At 37.3% G+C, this 24,525-nt stretch overlaps 1 protein-coding gene across 2 annotated transcripts in view; it reads left to right on the top strand.

The window, feature by feature from the left end:
* Positions 1-24,525, top strand: part of ATP6V1A (ATPase H+ transporting V1 subunit A) — a gene marked incomplete at its 3' end in the record, with an annotated part of 62,665 nt that overhangs the window by 20,191 nt on the left and 17,949 nt on the right. For both annotated transcript variants that reach the window (XM_082626148.1, XM_082626147.1), the window contains exons 2-6: positions 7,816-7,910; positions 15,137-15,265; positions 17,304-17,545; positions 17,825-17,962; positions 20,794-20,945. In XM_082626148.1, coding sequence (XP_082482274.1) covers positions 7,826-7,910; positions 15,137-15,265; positions 17,304-17,545; positions 17,825-17,962; positions 20,794-20,945 — 746 coding nt within the window. In that variant the 5' untranslated portion in view covers positions 7,816-7,825. The remainder of the gene's footprint in view (positions 1-7,815; positions 7,911-15,136; positions 15,266-17,303; positions 17,546-17,824; positions 17,963-20,793; positions 20,946-24,525) is intronic.

Raw genomic sequence — 24,525 nt, 5'->3', positions numbered from 1 at the left:
TCTGACCTGCAGTATCATTTGCTTATAGCAAGTTAAACTGTTTTGGGAGGTTGTTGTCTTAACATTTTTGAAAGCCTACGTTGGGAATTCCTTGGCAGTCCAGTGGCTAGAACTCCACGATTTCACTGCCGAGGGCATGGGTTGAGTCCCTGGTTGGGGAGCTGAGATCCCGTAAGCTGCTCGCGCGGCCAAAAAAAAAAAAAGCCTATACTTTTTCACATAGATACATAAGCATTCAGTAGTGAAGCAGAAGATTCTAGTGGGGTATTTTTATTTTCACTCTTTTCATAGATAACAATGAAGGGTGGTTAATGGATACAAATTAGTATGTTGTATGACCATGTCTATCAAACTGCTATATGCTTTGCCCTATTCAGTGGTTGTCAATATAATATGTCTACCTAATTTATCATTTTTATTTGTGGGGAGGAACCACTTCCATATTTTTCTTGTAAAACACATTGTGTATGACGATGTAGAGGGCAAAACTTGTTTGGATTAAGAGGGTATACAAGAGCAGACAAAGAAACTTGGCTGCTTACAGTAGACTGCTGTAACATCCTGTTGTCTGTCAAGATTCTGGGGAAGTGGTGGGGAGGTATTTATTACTTTAGTGCTTACTTGTTCTTCTGCAATTGGGGTGCTTTGATGAAAAAGCTTTAGAAGTATATTATCTATATGTGTGTGTGTGTGTGTGTGTGTGTGTGTGTGTGTGTCCTTATATCAGTGCTGTGGGAATTGCAAATTTTAATGTTCAAGAAAGCCTAGTACCTTGGACTGATGCTTGGAAGTTTCTCAAAGTGTTTACCTGTTAAGAGGTTGGAGCCTCAAACTTATGGACCAGGAAAACATATTTTCCAATATCAGAAAATAGTACTTTAGACTTCTTTTCCTGTGACTGGTGGTGATGGGCTGTATCTAAGGTTTATGCTGAAGGAGGAGGAGCAAGTTCCTTTCAGAAACTAAGGCTTTCGTTGTATGGGAACCTTAGCCGGAGAATTGCCTATTGGGCCGTGCTTTCTAAACCCACTTTTGTATTGTTTTTTCCATTTCACAAAGTAACCAATTACAAGATTACTAAGACAGAAAACAGGCCCAAAACTGTAGTGCTTCAAGTGTGAGTCTAAGTTTCAGTTATCCAGGAAGTAATTATTCAGTTTGTTCATTGTAAGTATTTTAGGTTCTCCGGAATCAGATGTCTAAAAAAGGAGTCTGGTGTATAAGATTTTCTTAAGGATCAACACATGTGAAAGGAAGGGGACGGAAACAGAGTTGGTCTGGGGAAGAAGTGCAAATGCAATGCAAGCCCGACAAAGCCTCAGCTGGCCAGGTGGGATGATCTGGAGTGAGCATTTATTGCTTGTGACGTCCCACATTGGGCTGATAGGGCTGGGCCTTTCTTTATACCTCCACTTTGCTCAGTCACTCGGTGCAGGTTGCTCTGTGAAGGGTGTGAATGTGGGCAAGGCAGCTCTCTGCACCTGAGGCCGACCCTGAAGGGCTGACAGCTGTTGGCTATCCACTTCCTTGAAGTGGAATCTGAATGTTGCAGCTCTGTGTCTAATAAGATAAAACATATAGTCTTGAGGTAGAGACTATTGTCCTCTGTACCACGTAGGATTGTTTAGATGTATACAGTAGAAATCAGCCTAGTTAACTGAGGAGGCAGAGTGCAGTGCTTAAAGAGCATAGGCTTTGGAGTCAGACTGCCTCGGTTCATAATCCCACCTTTACTGTTTGCTGGTTTTGTGATCTTGGGCAAAGTTACTTACATCTCCATCCTTTAGTTTCCACATTTGTAAAATGGAGATGGTATTAGGGGGTATGAAGGTATTCAGTAACTCTTCACTGAGTGCTTATTTTCTTTGCCCAGGCACTGTTTTCTTTACCCTCATGAAACTAAGTATTCTAGGGAGTGATACAGATGCTTATACTAACCACAGTAAACAAGTAAATTAAAAAGAAAAAATATTCTTTCAGGTAGTTAAAAGTTCTATGAAGAAAAGCCGGGTAAGAGCATCGAGGATGACAATGGGAAGAAAGGGACTATTTCATGAGAGTGAGGAAAAGACATTCTAGGCAGGGCACAGCAAATATAAAGGTCCGAGTTGAAGCCGAGATTAAAATTTAACATGTTGAAGCATCAAAAATGGACAAAAGTGCTTGGAATTCCTACACTTTATACTTTAAAAACTGTTGTTTTCATAATTTCCTTATTTTATCATGAAAGATGTGTTAAGAGCTGGTTTTTGAATGTATTTGTAACCACTTCTCTGCATATCATACAGTGGTGTACAAAAAGCTAAATTACTTGTGACCATCATCATGTTTTTCTCCTCTTAACATTGACTTTTTTTTCCTTCCAGTTTTATACTTATTGACTGTATTCCCCGCACTGTGCATTCATGCCTGTGACTCATTCATTTTGCAACTGGAAGTTTATACCTCTTAATCTCGCATTTCTTTCCTTCCCCCACCTCTTTCCCCTCTGGCAACCACCTGTTTGTTCTCTGTACCCATGACTCTGTTTGTGTTTTGTTATGTTTCTTCATTTGTTTTGTTTTTCTTTTGGCTGTGCATTGCATCAGGCGGGATCTTAGTTCCCCGACCAGGAATGGAACCTGTGCACCCTTGCAGTGGAAGTGCGGAGTCTTAACCACTGGGCCACCAGGGAAGTCCTGTTTTGCTTTTTAGATTACACATTTAAGTGAACTCATGCAGTATTTGTCCTTTTCTGTCTGACTTATTTCACTAAGCATGATACCCTCTACGTCCATGTTGTTGAAAATGGCAAGATTTCATTCTTTTTTACAACTGGGAAATATTCCATTATATTTGTATACCACATCTTCTTTACCTAGTCATCTATTGATGGATATTTAGGTTGCTTCCATGTCTTGGCTGTTGTAAACACTGACTTTTTAAAAAGTAGAATCATCTTGATTTGTTATAAGAATATTAATCAGATGAGTGGAAATTTGTGGATCTGGTGAAAAGCATATTTAAGTGAATTTATAGAATTATCACTTAGGCTCTTGGTTCACTTATTAGTTTGATATCACTGTTTCTAATGCCTGCTGCCTTTGGCATAAATTAAACAATATATGCCTAAAAATAAAGTTTAAAACTGTAGAATCATCAGTTTCCTATGGTGGCTAGGACTATCCAGCTGAGTGATAAATCCACAAGGCAGCTGAATCATGAACAAACTCATTTGATTTCCACTAATTATTGCTCATACATTTGGAGGCTCTTATTGTTGTTTAAAAGGGAAAGTATGTAAACACCTGTTTAAAAATCAGAACAGATACTATTATTGCCTCATGAACATTCTAGAACACCTTCATGAACGCTAGGAGATTTAAAGCATCTGTAAGAAAGTTCTACTGTATACTCTAATGCCTCCTCATCTTTCAAGTTTCAGCTTAGCCTCCTCTAAGTCACTCTTGTCCTGCCCAAGTCAAGGTTAGATGCCTCTTCTAAATCACTCTGCACTGCTCTATGAGAGCACATTTGTTACCCTATTATAACTATTCTTACTCCACTGTATTTTCAATCTATGATACAGCACCTGGCATATCATTGATGCTTAAAATAAAATCTACTTAGTTTTAGAAAATAAAGTTATGGTAAAATACACATAATAGCTAAGAAAAAAACTAGCCACTTGACTAGATTTGGTTCATATAACAAGAAGATAAGAATATGTTAGGTTCTTTTTAGAAATATAGGCAATATTAGCTTGTACTAACAGAAGAAAGTTAGTAGTCGTCAGTAATACTTTTCTGTTAGGCTTACTGTTAGGTGCTTCACAACAATCCCAGTAGATTTTACAGATGAAATGAGTCTCAAAAGGTTAAAAGAATTTGATTTGCTCAAGGGCACAATTTATAATTTCAGACTCCATTTGTCTGACTCAAAGCCTTGGTCTCTATTTCTCAATAAAAAGAAAGCAGCCAGAACAGATAGATGAAAGTGGTACTCTTCAGAACTTACTCATATGACATTTAGAATACAGTTTTTAATTTTGTTTGCTCTGTTTTAAAAGAAACATTGACATTGTGATATACTTCCGGAAGAGGGTAGCCTCAGGGGAGAAAGATCTGAAAAAGGCCATCCTTTGAGGGACAGTTGACACCAAAGAGAATTCCTCAGGGAGGGAAGATACTCTGTGTGGCTACAGTAGTTGGAAGAAACAGCCAGAGGGTAGAAGTTGGGGAAGTAGATTTAGGTTGGATACAAAACAACTCTCTAAGAGGCGATTTCTAAAAATAGAATGGCTTTTTCAAAACTGAAGCCCTGTTTAAATGGTAGGTATTACAGATGAATTTTTTGTGAGCATTTTACATCTCACAAGGAACATTTTGACAAACTGTAATTTAATCATAGCCCCAGGGTAGGTGGTACTTGCGTTTTTCAAATGAAGATATTAAGAGATTTTGATTCGTCCAAGATCTCCTGCAGAGTGTCACTTGTAGAATCAGGATATTTCCTAAGCCTGCTGACTCAATATTTCATGATATTTCCACTTTAATAGGCAGATGATCATGTATCATAGGAAATACCCATATTTGGGGAAGAAGTTAGACTGTATTATTAAAAAGTTCTCTTCTGACTTTGAAAATCTTTGATTTTCTGGAGATTAAAATTTGACCTCCTTTGCTTGTTTAGTACTTCTTTGAAGACTTTGCCCAACCCATTTCCCAAATAAATGCTTATCTTTAAACTTTGTTTTTTCCCTTGTTATCTAAGTAGTTTCTAGAAAAACTTTTTATATTCTAATCTTTTGCAGTCCCACTCCTACTTACTCAACAGTTCCCTCCTGCATCTTTAGGAGGCTGGAAAATCCTAATAAACCAGTTTCCCCTTTTCTTTACTTCCTCCCTCAACTGCCCTTCCTCCAATTTTCCTACTGACACCAAAATCCTTGCCTCCTTTACATTGACATTTGTGACTGTAATATCAGATTTATTATTATTTTTCCATGATTTCTAAGGACTTATACACTAACTTCATCTTTATCAATAAATGACCAAAGTGATGATAGTCTCTACCTTATCACTGATACCATCTTTAAGGTATTGGTACTTTTCTTGCCCCTTTGATCATATTCTTCTCACTTGGAAAGTCTCCCATATCGCCATGTGGTGTTTTTGGGTTTTTTTTGTTTTTTAACATCTTTATTGGAGTATAATTGCTTTACAATGTTGTGTTAGTTTCTGCTGTATAACAAAGTGAATCGCCATATGGTTTTGATCTTTAATTGTTTTTACTCTTGCTTGTTTCTTTAATCACTCTTTAATTCTCCCCTGTTATCCCTGTACACTGTCCCCCTTCTGAAGGCACTAAGTGTATCAAACCAGAAATCCACTGTTAATGACTTTATTGTTACACACCCCTCCCGAATTCTTTGATACCTTGGTTAATGGATTACAAATTGTATTCCAAGGAGTGTAGGGTTCTGTAGCCATCCTTCAATGACTCCAGAAAGACTGGAAAACACCACTCTACCCTGCCTGAATTAATACCTAAGCCTCAGGGTTTGATTTTCCTCCCTTTCTGTATTCTTTCTATCTGGACTCAACTCAGCCTTGAACCTTACTTTCCAGTTCTTATCTGTTCCCCAACTCATCCCCATTGGTTTACAACTTTTCCCACATCTGAACCAATTTCTCCTTTGCTCCCAATGTATTGTCGTTTTGAACACTTAAGTAATTTTGTTTTATGGTACAGTTGTTTAAAACCAGTGAAATCTCCTTCTATTCATAGCTTTTATTCCCTAAGTTTAACACAGTACCTTTTCCTTGGTAGGAGCTCAGTAAACATTTAATAAATTGAGTCCATTTGTTACCAGTTAAGTTGTATGGACCCCTGCTCGGGCCCTAGCCCACTGAGACCCTCTGCCTCCACAGAGAAGGTTTTTTCCATTCGGGTTCCAGCAGCCAAAAAATGAAACCAAAGCAGAAACTGAAGGAACAGAAGCTTTATTCAATGGCCACAGAATGGATAAGTGGGAACTTAGTTCACAAATCAAGTTCTTGCCTTAATGGCAAGTCGGATTTGCTTTTAAGGAATAAGGACAATAGGGGGAAGGAGTGAGACTGATGATGGGGATGCATATGCATTAGTTTTCTGGGAAAGAGGCAGGTTTCCTGGAAATGGGATGCCACCACTTTTCTGTCCTTTTCTGGTCAGTGACTTCCAGTCACAGCCGCCAGTAGGTGTGTCATTTAGTACACTAATGTAGTAAAATCAGTGTAGAAAGAGACTCGGGGTCTCTTGGAGTTAAGATTCATCGCCATCTTGGTTTCAGCTGGTTCTATCCGGTTTTTGTTTTTCTCTTCCTATAGCTTCTTTTCTTTGTGTCCAGACCCTGTGATTAAAGATATATGTTAGTTCCTATTCCAAGGAGGGGTTGGTGGGTTTTGAGCAAGGGTCTGGTGACAACTCTGGTAACATATTGACACTCAACCCATAACTATTTGCGGAGCTTTTCAACTTCTCTTCATGCCTGCATCCCTTCCCCTACTTAACATTAGATTGGTTAAACATCATTCTTCTCTGTAACAGTTCTCCCTCAATCTTCGGTTATTTCCTATTGTTTGTAGGATAAAGCCCACTAGGCATTCATTTCAAGACCCACAAATTAGTCTCTCTAATCCTTATTTCTCACTGTTGCCATAACATAAACCTTTTATTCCAGTCTGGCTGGTCTGTTAACTGTTCCTGAAATTTTTATTTCCCTTCTTTTGTTCTCGTTATTTCCCCACCTGAAATGCCTTTTGCTCTCCTTTTCCTATGCTAATTCTACCTGACCTTCAAGATGTTTTCCCCGAACATTCTAATCTTTGAACTTTTAGTAAATAAGTGTGTATTATTTGATACTTTATTACATATTGACCTGTGACCTTTACTTTATGGTTGTTTGGAGACATTATTTAGCTTTTTAAATGTACATATATTTTATCTTCTTTATTAAATTGTCAGTAATAAGTTAGACCAGCAGTTACATAGAAACTTTCTACTTTGGGATCTGTAACCAGTTTTCTATTTGGACTTGAGTAGTTCATTGTTTGGGTTTTTCAGATTGCACATCTCTAAAGTAAAGAAGTTGAACTAAATTTCTTACACTATTCTGTGTTCTGCTAAAAAAAGAAAAAAGGGAAAAATGATCCCAGAAATATTTTAAAGGTAGATTTTACATTTAAACATTTTTTTAAATGTAAGATATAACTTGTTAGATGATAAAAAAAAAAATAAAGCAGGGAAGGAGGGGAGGTATTTTAAATAGATGGGCAGATAGGCAGAGAAGCCTCTCAGAGAAGGGGACATTTGAGTAAAGACCTGAAGGAGGTATATAGAAGCGGACGTCTGGCAGAAGAGTACTCCAGACAGTGGGAACAACATGTACAAAGACCCCGAGGCAGAATGTGTATGTGCTTTGAGTAATGGCAGAGTTCAGTGTTTATGCAGCCTAATTAAGGGGAAGAGTAGTTAGAGAGGAGGTCAGAGAAATAATGGGAGGGCAAGATGTTGGCAGGCTAGATAAGAGGTTGGAAAGAATTCACAGTCTGTTACATTCCATGGGGTATTTTCTATTGAATGTCTTGCATACGGCTATCTAATTCTGAGTTTTAGTAACTGTAGACTATCCAAGAATGAGGTACTTTTAACCAAATCTTAAGAATTTTATATTTTACTTTGAAGAAGTGGTAATAACTCAAGAATACACCAAAGTTCACTACCTATATTGGTTCTTTTGCTTTAAAGTTTGTAATTATAACTTAATTTTTTTTTTTTTTTTTTTTACCATAGGTGAGTTAACATGATGGATTTCTCCAAGCTACCCAAAATACGTGATGAAGATAAAGAAAGCACGTTTGGTTATGTGCATGGGGTCTCAGGACCTGGTAAGTAATACATAATAATCTCAATAGTAAAAATTCCTAACATCAATTAATGTCTTTTCAAGGTGTTTGAGGCAGAAATACACAAGTTTCTGTTCACCTACATAAATTCTGTCTTTAAAAGATTTCATAGCTGCTGTAAGACTGAGGTAATACCTCCATCATAAGGGCTACTGTAACATTTATTATCTAAATTTGATAATTATTGAGGTACTAATTTGTGATATCCTGTTTATTATATAAATGTATAGTTGGTGTTATATGTCTTAATTTTTTTGTTAAACGTGAGGTTAAAAGACTATAAAGTTTATAGGTTTTTGTATGTGATGCCTAGATGTCTATTAATTGGATTTGAATTTTAATAATTGCTTTCAGAGCATTTCTCAGAAATATCAACCTTGGCTCTTTGCATGTATAAATCCTTCTGAATGGTTATTCAGATATCACGTAAGCTACCTGTAGGAAAATAGTCTTATGACATGATAATGAGAATGGAAAGCAGTTTATGTTTGTTCTGCCCACACTTGGGGTACTGCATTTTAAATAATAAATTTTGTTTTAGTATTCATTTTGTTATTCCACACTTCTGTTGCAAAATGTGGTTCATAGTTTCCATAGGTAAAGCTGCTCATTGATTTGTATTTTTAGTGCCATGGAACTTCATTTTTCCTTATATCTTTTTACAAAGTCATGTTGTAGTCTTTTTCTTGTTCTAATCACAGAAGAGGTGATGACCCTTTTTTGGTGTTAATGCAAAGAAAACACTGTCAGTCACTGTGCCTATTTCTCCCTAAGAAGCTTCTACCGCTTAGAAATTGGTGTTTGAGCTTGAACTTATTAGCAGATAATATATTTCACTGTTTTCAATCTCTTTTTGCCATTTGGAGAAACAATTTTTCCCCTTGAGGATTGTAAGGTCTTCAGGAAAGAGGCTATACACAAGAACTCTTAGGGAAAAGGCAAAAGAACACTATCAAAAGAGTTTAGGTAAAAATATTTTTCTGAAACTTATAGTTAACTGCTCTTGGAACCTATTTATAATTTTTAAGTACTTAATGAGATAGTAGAAAAATGGCATACTTTTGTTTATGAAATATGATTTAAAACTTTAGTGATCTCTGGTATTTTGGTGCATCTTAACTATTCTTACATATAGGTTCAGAGGTAAGTATTTATAAAATTAATAAATTTCCATTGTTCAGTGTTAAATAAATATTAATACCTTAATAGTTTTCACTCGAATATTACCTAATTCATAGTTCTAATTAATTGTATCAGAAGGCTAAATATTAAAAGAGACTTATTCCATTGAGGCCTGCGCAGGTCCCAACCTGTCTGTGGTTTGGGGATGCTATCCGCCTCATAAAGCATAGTAGAGGCTTTGTCTTCTGGGAAGACAGAAGTCGTCTTCTCCTGAAAAGGCCTCTTACATAGCTGGCTTTGGCATCTTCCAGGAATAGGATGGCAGGAATTGAGGCCTCATGAGTCTGGTAGAGAGACAGAGAGAGGTAGAGGTAGAGAGGTTGAGGTTAGAGAGAGAAGACAGTGGTTATAACCAGCAAGTCCAGAGTGGGATGTTGTTACTTCCATAACTTGTCACTGTTAACTCAGCCTGGGCTTCATGACAGTCGTAGAAGTGGATTCCTTAATTAAAAAAAAAAGACTTATTTCTACATATCTGAAAATGTACAACATTCCCCTCCTTTCAGAAAAGTAATTTTTGCTTACTAGACAACATGATCAGGACTTCCCTGGTGGTGCAGTGGTTAAAAATGTGCCTGCCAATGCAGGGGACACAGGTTCCATCCCTGGTCCCGGAAGATCCCACATGCCGTGGAGCAACTAAGCCCATGCGCCACAACTACTGAGCCTGCGCCCCAGAGCCCACGAACCACAACTGCTGAGCCCATGTGCCACAACTACTGAAGCCTGCATACCCTAGAGCCTGTGATCCGCAACAAAGACAAGCCGCTGCAATGAGAAGCCTGCACACCGCAACGAAGAGTAGTCCCTGCTCACCGCAACTAGAGAAAGCCGGCTCACAGCAACGAAGACCCAACTGAGCCATAAATAAATAAACAAACAAACAAATAAACCAAAATAATAAGTGTAAATTTTAGTTCAGTATTTATAAGAAATAGGGATTTTTAATTAGGATTTCACCCAGTGGTGATGACTGATTATAAACATCCTATGGGATATGAAATAAACATCCTATGGGATATGAAAAAAATTTTTGATGCAAATGGGAGGTTTTCTAGATAGATCTGTCATTAGTTTATCAAGAGTCTTTGTTCCAGAAGAGTTTTAAGAAGCACTGGTATAAAGTGTTAGAAAGTAAAGATGTTGTTTTATATAATATTTCTCAAAGTGATGGTGACAACACAGCAAACTGATAATTGTGTGGCATTCTATCATGCAACTAGCTAAAGCTCTTGTTCTCATTTTAGTTTTAAAGGTTTTTTTTATTACTATTGTTCCAAAACCCATCATTCCATATATTATAGCAACCTAGGTTGATCAAAACTTGCCTCAATGCTACTAGGTAAGAGTTTGTCATATAGAACTTCAAAATGAATATAGTTTTCATGTATATTATGTAAATAAGTAATCTTTAGCCTAACAAATTTTATTGTTTACCCTATGTCATATGCTAAAAATGTCTTTTTTTTTTTTTTTTTTTTTGGCTGCATTGGGTCTTCATTGCTGCGTGCGGGCTTCCTATAGTTGCAGCGTGCGGGGACTACTCTTTGTTGTGGTACACAGGCTTCTCATTGCAGTGGCTTCTCCTGTTGCAGAGCACAGGCTTCAGTAGTTGCAGCACGTGGGCTCTAGAGTGCAGGCTCAGTAGTTGTGGCGCACGGGCTTAGTTGCTCCATGGCATGTGGGATCTTCCCAGACCAGGGATTGAACCTGTGTCCCCTGCATTGGCAGGCGGATTCTTAAACACTGAGCCACCAGGGAAGTCCCTAAAACTGTGTCTTTTGATCAACAAAACAAAAAGACAACATATGGAATGGATGAAAATATTTGCAGATGATGTAACTGACAAAGGGTTAATATCCAAAATATACACGCAGCTCATGCAACTCAATATTGAAAAAACAAACAACCCAATCAAAAAATGGGCAGAAGACCTAAATAGACATTTTACCAAAGAAGGCACACAGCTGACCAACAGGCATATAAAAAGATGTTCGACATCACTAATTATTAGAGAAATGCAGATCAAAACCACAGTGAGGTATCTTCTCAAAGCAGTTACAATGGCTGTCATCAAAAAAGTCTGCAAATAATAAATGCTGAAGGGGACGTGGAGAAAAGCGAACCCTCCTACACTATTGGTGAGAATGTAAATTGGTGTAGCTACTATGGAAAGCAATATGGATGTTCCTTAAAAAATGAAAATAGAGCTACCATATTATTCAGCAATCCTGCTTCTGGGTATATGTCCAGCAAAGAGGAAAACTCTTAATTCGAAAGATGCGTCTACCCCAACGTTCATAGCATCACTGTTTACAGTAGGCAAGACGTAGAAGCAAACTAAGTACCCATCAACAGATGACTGGCTTAAGAAGATATGGTATATATATACAATGGAATATTACGCGGCCATAAAAAGAATGAAATATTGCCATTTGCAGCAACATGGATGAACCTAGAGAATATTATACTTAGTGAAGTAAGTCAAAGACAAATATTGTATGATATCACTTATATGTGGAATCTAAAAAATAATACAAATAAATCTGTATATGAAACAGAAACAGACCCACAGACATAGAAAACAAATCTATGGTTACCAAAAGGGAGAGGGAAGCAGGAGGGGACAAATTAGGAGTATGGGATTAACAGATACAAACTATTGTGCATGAAATAGATAAGCAACAAGGATTTACTGTATAGCACAGGGAATTATATTCCATATATTGTAATAATCTATAAATGGAAAATAATCTGAAAGAAATGTATATAACTGAATCATTTGCTGTACACCTGAAACTAACACAGTATTTTATTTTTTAATATATTTTTTTGAATTTTTGAATGTTTTTTATTTTTTTATACAGCAGGTTCTTATTAGTCATGCATTTTATACACATCAGTGTATACATGTCAGTCCCAATCTCCCAATTCATCCCACCACCACCTCCACCCCACACCCCCCACTTTAGCCCCTTGGTGTCCATACGTTTGTCCTCTACATCTGTGTCTCTATTTCTGCCCTGAAAACTGGTTCATCTGTACCATTTTTCTAGGTTCCACATAAATGCATTAATATATGATACTCGTTTTTCTCTTTCTGACTTACTTCACTCTGTATGACAGCCTCTAGATCCATCCACGTCTCTACAAATGACCCAGTTTCGTTCCTTTTTATGGCTGAGTAATATTCCATTGTATATATGTACCATATCTTCTTTATCCACTCATCTGTCTATGGGCATTTAGGTTGCTTCCATGACCTGGCTATTGTAAATAGTGCTACAGTGAACATTGGGGTGCATGTGTCTTTTTGAATTATGGTTTTCTCTGGGTATTTGCCCAGTAGTGGGATTGCTAGGTCATATGGTAATTCTATTTTAAGTTTTTTAAGGAACCTCCATACTGTTCTCCATAGTGGCTGTATTTACATTCCCACCAACAGTGCAAGAGGCTTCCCTTTTCTCCACACCCTCTCCAGCATTTGTTGTTTGTAGATTTTCTGATGATGTCCATTCTGACTGGTGTGAGGTGGTACCTCATTGTAGTTTTCATTTGAATTTCTCTGATAATTAGTGATGTTGAGCAGCTTTCCATGTGCTTCTTGGCCATCTGTATGTTTTCTTTGGAGAAATGTCTATTTAGGTCTTCTGCCCATTTTTTCATTGGGTTGTTTGTTTTTTTAATATTGAGCTGCATAAGCTGTTCATATATCTTGGAGATTAATCCTTTGTCCATTGATTCGTTTGCAAATATTTTCTCCCACTCTGAGGGTGGTCTTTTCATCTTGTTTATGGTTTCCTTTGCTTTGCAAAAGCTTTTAAGTTTCATTAGGTCCCATTTGTTTATTTTTGTTTTTATTTCCATTACTCTAGGAGGTGGATCAAAATAGAACTTGCTGTGATTTATGTCAAAGAATGGTCTTCCTATGTTTTCCTCCAAGAGTTTTATAGTGTCTGGTCTTACATTTAGGTCTCTAATCCACTTTGAGTTTATTTTTGTGTATGGTGTTAGGGAGTGTTCTAATTTCATTCTTTTACATGTAGCTGTCCAGTTTTACCAGCACCACTTATTGAAGAGACTGTCTTTTCTCCATTGTATATCCTTGCCTCCTTTGTCATAGATTAGTTGACTGTAGGTGCGTGGGTTTATCTCTGGGCTTTCTATCCTGTTCCATTGATCTATATTTCTGTTTTTGTGCCAGTACCATATTGTCTTGATTATTGTAGCTTTGTAGTATAGTCTGATGTCAGGGAGTCTTATTTCTCCAGCTCCGTTTTTTTCCCTCAAGACTGCTTTGGCTCTTCGGAGTCTCCATACCAATTTTAAGATTTTTTGTTCTAGTTCTGTAAAAAATGCCACTGGTAATTTGATAGAGATTGCATTGAATCTTTAGATTGCTTTGGGTAGTATAGACATTTTCACAGGATTGATTTTTCCAATCCAAGAACATGGTATATCTCTCCATCTGTTCGTGTCATGTTTGATTTCTTTCATCAGTGTCTTATAGTTTTCTGCATACAGGTCTTTTGCCTCCTTAGGTAGGTTTATTCCTAGGTATTTTATTCTTTTTGTTGCAGTGGTGAATGGGATTGTTTCCTTAATTTCTCTTTCTGATCTTTCATTGTTACTGTATAGGAATGCAAGAGATTTCTGTGCAGTAATTTTGTATCCTGCAACTTTACCAAATTAATTGATTAGCTCTAGTAGTTTTCTGGTGGCATCTTTAGGATTCACTATGTATAGTATTATGTCACCTGCAAGCAGTGACAGTTTTACTTCTTCTTTTCCGATTTGTATTCGTTTTATTTCTTTTTCTTCTCTGATTGCCATGGCTAGGACTTCCAAAACTGTGTTGAATAATGGTGGTGAGAGTGGACATCCTTGTCTTGTTCCTGATCTTAAAGGAAATGCTTTCAGTTTTTCACCATTGAGAATGATGTTTGCTGTGGGTTTGTCGTATATGGCCTTTATTATGTTGAGGTAGGTTCCCTCTATGCCCACTTTCTGGAGAGTTTTTATCATGAATAGGTGTTGAATTTTGTCAGAAGCTTTTTCTGCATCTATTGAGATGAAAATATGGTTTTTATGCTTCAGTTTGTTACTATGGTGTAGCACCTTGATTGATTTTCATATATTGAAGAATCCTTGCATCCCTGGGATAAATCCCACTTGATCATGGTGTATGATCCTTTTAATGTGTTGTTGGGTTCTGTCTGCTAGTATTTTGTTGAGGAGTTTTGCATCTATATTCATCAGTGATATTGGCCTGTAATTTTCTTTTTTTGTAGTATCTTTGTCTTGTTTTGGTATTGGGGTTATGGTGGCCTCATAGAATGAGTTTGGGAGTATTCCTTCCTCTGCACTTTTTTGGAATAGTTTGAGAAGGATGAGTGTTAGCTCTTCTCTAAATGTTTGATAGAATTCACCTGCGAAGCCATCTGTCCTGGACTTTTGTTTGTTGGAAGTTTTTTTTCTACGGTACATGGGCCTCTCACTGTTGTGGCCTCTCCCGTTGCGGAGCAACAGGCTCCGAACACGCAGGCTCAGTGTCCATGGCTCACGGGCCTAGCCGCTCCGAGGCATGTGGGATCTTCCTGGAACAGGGCACAAACCCGTATCCCCTGCATCGGCAGACAGACTCTCAGCCACTGCGCCACCAGGGAAGCCCTGTTGGAAGATTTTTAATCAGAGTTTCAATTTCATTACTTGTGATTCGTCTGTTCATATTTTCTATTTCTTCCTGGTTCAGTCTTGGAAGGTTATACCTTTCTAAGAATTTGTCCATTTCTTCCAGGTTGTCCATTTTATTGGCATAGAGTTGCTTGTAGTAGTCTCTTAGGATGCTTTGTATTTCTGCGGCTAACACAGTATTTTAAATCAAGTATAACTTTTTAAAACTGTCTTTTTATGAGATAGTGTGTTCCATAGTAGGTATTTTATTTTTCCTATGAATATATGAGAGAAGTGTATTATAGGATTTATTGGATGTTTTAATTATCTTAATACTCATTTGTTCTTTTCAGTGGTTACAGCTTGTGACATGGCAGGTGCAGCCATGTATGAACTGGTGAGAGTGGGCCACAGTGAGTTGGTTGGAGAGATTATCCGATTGGAGGGTGACATGGCCACTATCCAGGTGTATGAAGAAACCTGTATCCTTTTTGGTTCAATTTCTAGCCATTTTCTGTAAATCAGAATTGAAAGATTTATGGCAAAGGTAGAAGTAGCACCAATGGTATCAGAAACGTGGAATATTGGTGTTTTGAAGAAACCTGATATGTAGGAGTTTATTGAAGAAAGGTACTAAGAATTAGTGCTCTTATTTTAAGAAATTAGTATTATCTCCTGACCTTTCATTGCTCTTAATATTTCATTGCTCTTATTCTCAAGATCGGCATTACTTCTTTGGCTACTTAATTAAGTTTTATTTGGTACAGGTTTTTTGCCATACTAAAATATATGCTTATGGTACCTGTTCTCTCTGTCAGTATTGGAGTGCTAATTCTAAACAAAATCTGAAAATTTTTAATAAAATTAAAATTTTTAATTTGAAATTTTTAATAAAATTAAGAGTCTTCATAGCTATGAAATAATCACTAATCAAAAGGATTTTTTTCTATTGTTAGGTTTATCTTTTATTTAGTCTTCTACATGGTTTGAAGATTTAAAATAAACAAATTATCATGTGTATAGTGAGAACCCGCTCTGCCTTTGTTATCATGTATTTGGCCAATTTTCAAAACAGACGTGCATTCATGCAGCCCATTTTGTTAGTTCCATTTATTTTGTATCCTTCTAGTTTGTTATATGAACCAATATAAATATATTTTTTTATTTTTATTTCCTTTTTTTCCCCCGAAGATAGCATATTATATGCACTGTTCTGCACCTTGTTTTTTTCACTTAAAAATATATGTATGGTGGAAGATGGATAAATATGTGATAAATATAGTACAGTGTTTATGGTAGATCACTGTAAAATTCTTTCAGCTTTGCTGTAGGTTTGAAATATTTCATAATCAAATATTGGAAGTGAAAATATATTTTGGAGATCTTTCTTGAAAAATTCATAGAAGTGCCTAGTCTTTTTTACAGCTACATAGAATTCCAGCTTATGAATATAGCAACATTTATTAATAAATCCCTTAATGATTGTTAAGTCTAAAGATTTTTTTGGTTGTTTCTTAGTCTTAAGAGTTTAAGTTTTTGTCCAGGTCCTAATATCCTTTTTAGGGAACTGATATTCCTCACCTGTGTAGTTGAAACAAAGTATGATGGAGAGGCTTTTGCTTCTATTTTTAAGCCTGTGGTTCCCAAACTGTGCACCAGGGCACTCTGGGCAGCTGCAGCAAACTCATGTGGGTGCTCCAGGATATTTTAAGGTTTTACGGTAAACACGGGAATATTAGACATTTTGTCAGACACCATGAGAACTAGTAGCTTGAGATAATAAACACTTTTATTATTTGACTCTACTATATTCTTGTCGATGATATCATATCTTTGTGAAGCTGAGTTTTGGCAATTGCTAAGCCAAAAACCAAGTGGGATACAAAAATGATGTGGGATGAGTATTCAGTGTGACTCCAAGGTTTAGAAATTGTAGAATACCCAACAGGCACATAAATCCCATTTGTAAGAATTGAGATTACTTTTTTTTTTTTTGCGGTACGTGGGCCTCTCACTGTTGCGGCCTCCCCGTTGCAGAGCACAGGCTCCGGACACGCAGGCCCAGCGGCCATGGCTCACGGGCCCAGCCGCTCCGCGGCATGTGGGATCCTGCCGGACCGGGGCACGAACCCGTGTCCCCTGCATCGGCAGGCGGACTCTCAACCACTGCGCCACCAGGGAAGCCCGAGGTTATTTTAAAATGAAATTAAAATGTTCTTTTTTCTTTCAATTTATGTATATTTTTCGAAGTACCACTTAGTTGTTAGATGTTTGGACATAATTAAACATATTAAGATGTTTGGACATAATTATTTAATAGATGGAATTATTATTTTTTATATATATACACACACACACACACACATATATATCTTTTGTTGTAGGTCACTATGAAAAAGTTACTGAAACACTAAGGATGCTGTGGACTAAAAGTTTGAGAATCTCAGGTTTAGCGTCTTATGTATCATTTCCTGTTAAACTGTGGTATTTCCTTTTTATAGTATCTCTAATCTTTCATAGTGAGTTTTTCTCAACTGCTGTTTCCAGCTGGTGTGTCTGTTGGAGATCCTGTACTCCGCACTGGTAAACCCCTCTCAGTAGAGCTTGGTCCTGGCATTATGGGAGCCATTTTTGATGGTATTCAAAGACCTTTGTCGGATATCAGCAGTCAGACTCAAAGTATCTACATTCCCAGAGGAGTAAATGTGTCTGCTCTTAGCAGAGATGTCAAATGGGATTTCACACCTTGCAAAAACCTACGGGTATGTCTTTGTAACCTAAACTTCTAAAATTGGTGAAAGAATGTGAAAAGAGTGTTTACTGAACTATTTTGTACTCTTAGTCAAAATAAAAATAGACCACAGAAGCATAGTTTACATCTTTTTTTTAGCTCCACTAGAAGGATTATAGAACAAATGTGTTCTATTGATAAATGAAGCAAATGATTTAAATAATAGCAAGGGTGAGTCTGCTTGACGTTTCTTGAACATTAAATGGCTTGACATTTATTTGAACATTAAACAAGTGCATTTGTTCTCTAGGTTGGTAGTCACATCACTGGTGGAGATATTTATGGGATTGTCAACGAGAACTCACTCATCAAACACAAAATCATGTTGCCCCCACGAAACAGAGGAACTGTCACTTACATTGCTCCACCTGGAAATTACGATACCTCTGTAAGTATCATGTAAACTTTATCTTACAAGAGTGGCCCCATTTATATGTGATAGTTGCCCAGTTTTAGTACTCTGAGTAGTTACAGAATTCATATTTAATGTGTATGTTTTAAGTTACTCCCATAACTACTTTTTAATTTAAGATTTTTTTCTTTAAAACTTGAGGTTGGGAATACAAAAAGCAAAATATATTATTTCTTTTTGAAGAGAAATAGCTAGTATAGTATTTTCCTACCTTCTTAACTTATGCTACATTATTTAAACCTCTGATTCTTTAGGCATAGAATAGACTTTGATCTTTTTGTCAATCTCTATTCACATAATGAATTGTAGAATGGATTATATAAGTTCTTACTCCGGGTGAGCCACTTAAAACTTAGTCCTTTAATGTTATTATAGTCACATCATACCAAATACAGTAGATGAATGATAATCTTTGTGGGTATGAAGATAGCTTTATTGAGAAGATCATTGTGGCATATAGGTTTTTCCCAATAAAATATGATAAAAGATAATAATTTTCTAATCATTTCACAAGAATCAGTCTGTGCTCTACAACATATACAGAACAAAAGAATTAAGATCGGGATTCTGGGCAGTCAGCTAACCTTACTCACTAGCTTAGAGACTCACCTATACTTGAAAGAAAACCCTGAAGTAGACAATTCAGATTCATGCATCAACAAGATTACAGATTTCTATAGGTCTATGGACTTTGAGATTGTTTGTGAATAGTTAAAACCATCTCAGTGTTCACAAATGTTAGAGTATTACTCGTTATCTTTTTGCTTTTGTAAGTAATTTAAAATATTTAACTTTATTAAATATGTTAGGGTTCTTAATAGATCACTATTTTTCATGAAAGCAGTATAAGAGCATTATAATAAAGTAAGCAAAATAAAGAATGGAAAATAAATTATGAAAGCTTTCATTTCTTCCCTCCCTCAGTCCCAGGAGTACCTTCTGTACCCTTCAAGAATTTTTCCTATGCATATTCATGTAATTTATTTAACTATCCCTCTATTACTTGAGATACTCCTTTCTCCAAAACTTCTAAGCTTTTTTTTTTAAATCATTAAAATAGTAATAATGCACCTAGTTTAAAAAAAATTAGAACAGCCGGCGTCCTCAGGCAGCCGCCCCGGCACCTTTTTCCCCGCCAAGGACACTGCGGAGCGGAGCTTCTGTGCTGACTTCTCTGCTAGCGGGGCGTTTGCCTTTGCTGAGGACAGCGTGCGGAGCCCGGGAATGAAGGATGGCAGCACGCCGTTCATTAAAAGCTGTTTTGGTGGATCTCAGTGGCACACTTCACATTGAAGATACAGCTGTGCCAGGCGCACAGGAAGCTCTTCAAAGGTTACTTGCTACTTCTGTAATGGTTAGGTTTGTGACCAGTACAACCAAAGAGAGCAAGAAAGACCTCTTGGAAAGATTGAAAAAATTGGAGTTTGCTATCTCTGAAGATGACTGCAGCCAGAAACTTGGTAGAGCAGAAACAAGTCCAACCCATGCTGCTGGTTGATGATCGGGCCCTACCTGATTTTAGAGGAATACAAACAAGTGATCCTAATGCTGTGGTCATAGGATTGGCACCAGACCATTTTTATTATCAAATTCTGAATCAAGCATTCCGCGAGAGTCCAGGCTATTGAAAAAAGTTGGCATGTTTGACCACACTTTCAAAGACATTATTCGACGAGTGTTAATGGTAGTCTGATCTGTGATTGTGGCAGGGATGAAGAAAACGAGATTCTGGTATTGTCAACATGACTTGATGGACAGTTGGGTCAAGAGGGTGAAGAAGAACAGTGAGTCGACATCTAGATATCTAACCTAAGTGCCTGTGATAGAGAACACTCCCTGTGTGGGTTCAGGAGGTGATGAGTTTAGGGTGGGGCTCTTCGAACTGTGGGCTATATAAGTGGAGGGGTTCCAACAGCTGTTGGTAGAAATTGAGGAACCACAACTAACATGTAAAATGTTATTAATCTTCACTTGTGTGTGCATTTTACCTGTATGAACTTTCTACTGCTACTTCCAAAAGGCAGACTGCATACTGGTTCTCATACTTCCTAAACTAAATTGGATCAGAATTTATTCACAAGTCTACTCTAGAGTGAGATTGTGATTTTTTTTCCCCTTGGATTTTTCATTTTTTATAGATTTTTCATTTTTCATGTTGCCTTTTACTTCTTGTTGAACATTAAACAGTGTAATTTGCCTTTACATTTATGATAAGCTAAGTAGTCCTACATATTACATAGATGTGTACATTGAACTAACTTAAAAAAAATTTCTTTAATAGCTTGGTAAATTTTTGGAATTTACCATCATTTTCTTACCAGTACGAAGATATTCAAGAATCATTCTAACTTATACTTGATGTAGAATTCACTTCTTGATGTATATGTTCTAGAATCAAAATGTTAAAACTCACTACAAGGTTCACACATCTGGGCACATTATTTGATCTTAAAGATGGCTACCCTGTGTACAATCTATGTGGCCAGAAATAGCCCTTTGGGAACAGTCAACTTTTTTCCATTTGCACATTAATTTTAGATCCTCAGTTATGAAAACTATGGCTACTGAATGTACTTTTATTTGTGACTCTCTTAGTTACTGTGATAGTCAAGCCTTTGTTTAAATAAAAACAAACTCACTTAAAAAAAATTAGAACAGTATGTAAAGATTTACAATAAAAAAGTGTAAATCTCCCTCCCCACTTCCACATACCACCTCCCTAACCCCCCAAGAGAAATCTGACATTACTTTGATTTTAGAGGAAGAAATGTTTATAATGTACTTAAAGTCCTGCTGTATTTTTGTAGGATGTTGTGTTGGAGCTTGAATTTGAAGGTATAAAGGAGAAGTTCAGCATGGTCCAAGTATGGCCTGTACGTCAGGTTCGGCCTGTCACTGAGAAGTTGCCAGCTAATCATCCTCTGTTGACTGGCCAGAGAGTCCTTGATGCTCTTTTTCCGTAAGTTTGATTTGTGTCCCATGGTTTTCCCTCAGGGTTATTATATGTGCTTATTGTTTCACTTCCTTATAGATAAAGATTTTATGTGCTAATCCTGTAATACGTTTTATCTAGAGTAATGTATTTTACCAGTGCTTATTTAGAGAATCAAACTGTTGAAGAAAATTTATTTTTTCACAGTTGCAAAAGGAAAGCATTATTTCTAAAACTTTCTGAAAAAATGAAATTTCCAGAAGGAAATCTGTGCCAAAACAATATAACTATTTTTCTTAAGTTATCCCAGAATTAGTAGATTGGTGTCACTATAAATTGATGACTTCTAACATCAACTGGGTTCTAACATCAACTGGGTTCTCTATGCTACCCAGCAATCTTTCTTACTTTGTAGTCTGCTCTTTGCCATTTTCTTCATCACCTGCTTAAAAACCTCCTTTCTCTTTAAATCTTAGGCATCACCATACCCTGCTTTACTTTTTTTTTTTTTTTTTTCTTTTGCGGTACACGGGCCTCTCACTGTTGTGGCCTCTCCCGTTGCAGAGCACAGGCTCCGGACGTGCAGGCTCAGCGGCCATGGCTCACGGGCCCAGCCGCTCTGTAGCACATGGGATCTTCCCAGACCGGGGCATGAACCCGTGTCCCCTGCATTGGCAGGCGGACTCTCAACCACTGCGCCACCAGGGAAGCCCTACCCTGCTTTACTTTTAACAAATAACTTCATCATTTAATTCACAGAAAAGACTGAAGCAGTGATGTAGTAATTCTTTCAACTTCTGATCACCAACCCATGTATGACTTACTCTTCAGCCTCTTACCTTTAAACCTACTCTGCGTTGTTCTCACTATTACTCTCTCATAAGATCTTCATTACTTGGACTCTTCTTATTTAGTCAGTACCTCCTGTTTCCATATCCTTCACTATCCAGTTTAAATTTAATAGTCTATCACTTTTACTAACATCTGTCAGTATATTAAATTTTCTTGGTTCCTTTGTCTTCTGTCACGCCCACCTGGCAAAATATCAACTGTGAATCAGTCCTGCTATCTCCTTCTCCCAAATCTACACACAGGCTGCTGAGAAAAATAAATAAGTGCAAGTTGGTATCTCACCACTGTGGCACAGTCGTTCAGCATTTCCCTAATTATCATTCTCCTGCTCTCCTCAGTGACTATTTCAAACCTCTCCACTTGCCTCAGAGCTTCAACTCCAGTCTTCTTTCTCCTTCATTCTCAACAAATGATCATGCTAGATCCTTCACAGACAAATGAGAGACCATGAGATTTGGAACTCCATCAGTTAATGTACATTCCCATCCATCCCTTACTTCTCTCCTTTTTCTGGAGTTTATCCCACCTCATGTTTCCTCAAAGACCTCCCATTAAGTGATATTCTCTTTATCTCCCATCTAATGAGAAGACATCTACCTTCGACCCTTTTCCCCTTTCTACCTTCCACTACTTTTCTCCCTATCTTCACAGCCAAACCTCTTTAAAAAAGTAAATTAGTTGTCTCCACTTTTCCCACTCTAATTCACTGTACTGATCTGCCCGTGGTGCCACCCCTCAACCGAAACTACTCTCACTAACATCATCAGTCACTCCCAATTCAATAAGTACATTTTAGTGTTTTCTTAATTCCTACAACTTTGGATATTGGATATTGCTTTCTACTCCTTCCTCTTTGAAACACCCTCTTTCTTTGCTTTTCCAGTAAGCTTCTGTCTACAGGAAGCTATTGCTTATTCTCTGTTGCAGGTTCCTTCTCCCTTAATTTTGATATTTTTTGGAGGTTTTCCCTTTTCTTTCCTCATTATATGTCTTACCCTCTGTGGATGACTTCATTCTCTCTCGAGACTTAAATGTTCATCTATATATGATGATTTCTAAACCTGTATCTTCATCCCAGATCTCTTCTGAGTTCCAGACTCATATATCCACTTCTGATTATACCTCTCCTTTTGAATATCTTATAGGTGCCTCAAAGTCAGTATGTTTAAAACTAAAATCATCATCTTAATCACCACTCCTTTCCTTGAAACTTTGCTGTCTCTCTCAACCAATGTCATTATCATACATCCAGTAAATGCCTAATCTAAAATCTATGACTTCTCTCAAGTATCATTTTTACCCTCCCACATCTAATTAGTGAACTAATGCTGTTATTCTATTCCCTAAATATTTTTATCTGCATCTGTCATCTCTACTCCATGACTATAATTAAGGATCTTACCCTAATTCCTGTAATAAACACATTTAATCAGACTTCCCATCTTCAGTTTTGCCTTCTTTCCAAGTGGTTGTCCATATTACATAGTGATCTAAAACACATATGTGATCCTGCACAATTTTGCTTGAAACCCTTCAGAGCTCTTTATTGCTCTCAAGACAAACACACACTCCTTAACTCCTTACAAAGCCACCCATGATCTGACTATTGCTTACCTTCCAGTATTGTCTCAGCCACTTGCCTGCCCAACTGCTTCCTTATACACCATCTTCCAGGTTTAATGGAGGACTTTTAATTCTTCAAGCAATGCTCCCTCTTGCCCCTGGACCTTTGGGCATTCTATTCCCTCTATGTGGAATGTTATTTCCTTGTATCTGGCTAATTTCTATTTTCTTTCAGGTCTTAGCTTCTTTTGGAAAGAATTTCCTAACCCCACTCCCATCCAGTGTCAGACTTTGTACTCCTTCCTGTGTACTCCCACAAACCTTGGATGGTCTCTATGATAGCACTTTCCACATTGGATTGTTGAACTTCTAAAGTGGGGCACACCCAGCCTTGCCTCCCCACCCTGGCTTAAAGGTGATTTGAAAGACGTATACAAAGCCATAGGCGGAATGGACATGCCTTCTTAGTGTATCAGAGTCACTGAAAGGTTTGAAGGAGAAAACATTTTAATGCGTATTAGTTTCATATGAGAAAAGTCTGTTATTATTATTAAGGATGCAGTGTTTGTGTGAATTTTATGATAAAACACACTATTACCAAGGAATTTCCCTTAGCATGATGTCTCATTTCTCCTGCCCAGACACTCCTGCCTGACACACACACTCACCCGCACGCACACATACACCTGTGACATTCACTTCCCTCTGCCCTCAACGGTATTTCACTCTCCACTGACACCTTTTAGGGAAAGGTGCTAAATGGTACTGTAATCACAAGCTAACTCTCCAGTTTACTCCACTGGAATGTGAGCTCTTTGAATACAGAAACATAGCTATTTTCTCCGCTGTTGTCTCTGCAGCATCTCAAGCATAGTTTGTAGTACCTTGGAAGTACCTCATAAATCGCTATTGAATGGGTAAAAGGGGATTGACTTAACACCTTAACAAAAGTCTTCGTTTATTAACCTCTGTAACAAGATAGGAATTTCTTAGATCTTATTTTTTACCTCAGAAGACAACTTTCAAAGCGTTTATATTTTTCTTTCAGCTTTAATTCTTATATTGTCCTTCCCTAAACTAATTTATTTAAGCATTCAGAATATCATTAGTGCTATTTTATTTATTTTCATATTCCTCTTCCCCAGTTACCTTATGGAATATACTTTCACTTTTTGCTATTAAAGATGATAGA

The sequence above is a fragment of the Mesoplodon mirus genome (assembly GCF_964341445.2).
Source record: "Mesoplodon mirus genome assembly, chromosome: 6".
Lineage (NCBI taxonomy): Eukaryota > Metazoa > Chordata > Mammalia > Artiodactyla > Ziphiidae > Mesoplodon > Mesoplodon mirus.
This window is presented reverse-complemented; position numbering and strand designations above follow the sequence as displayed.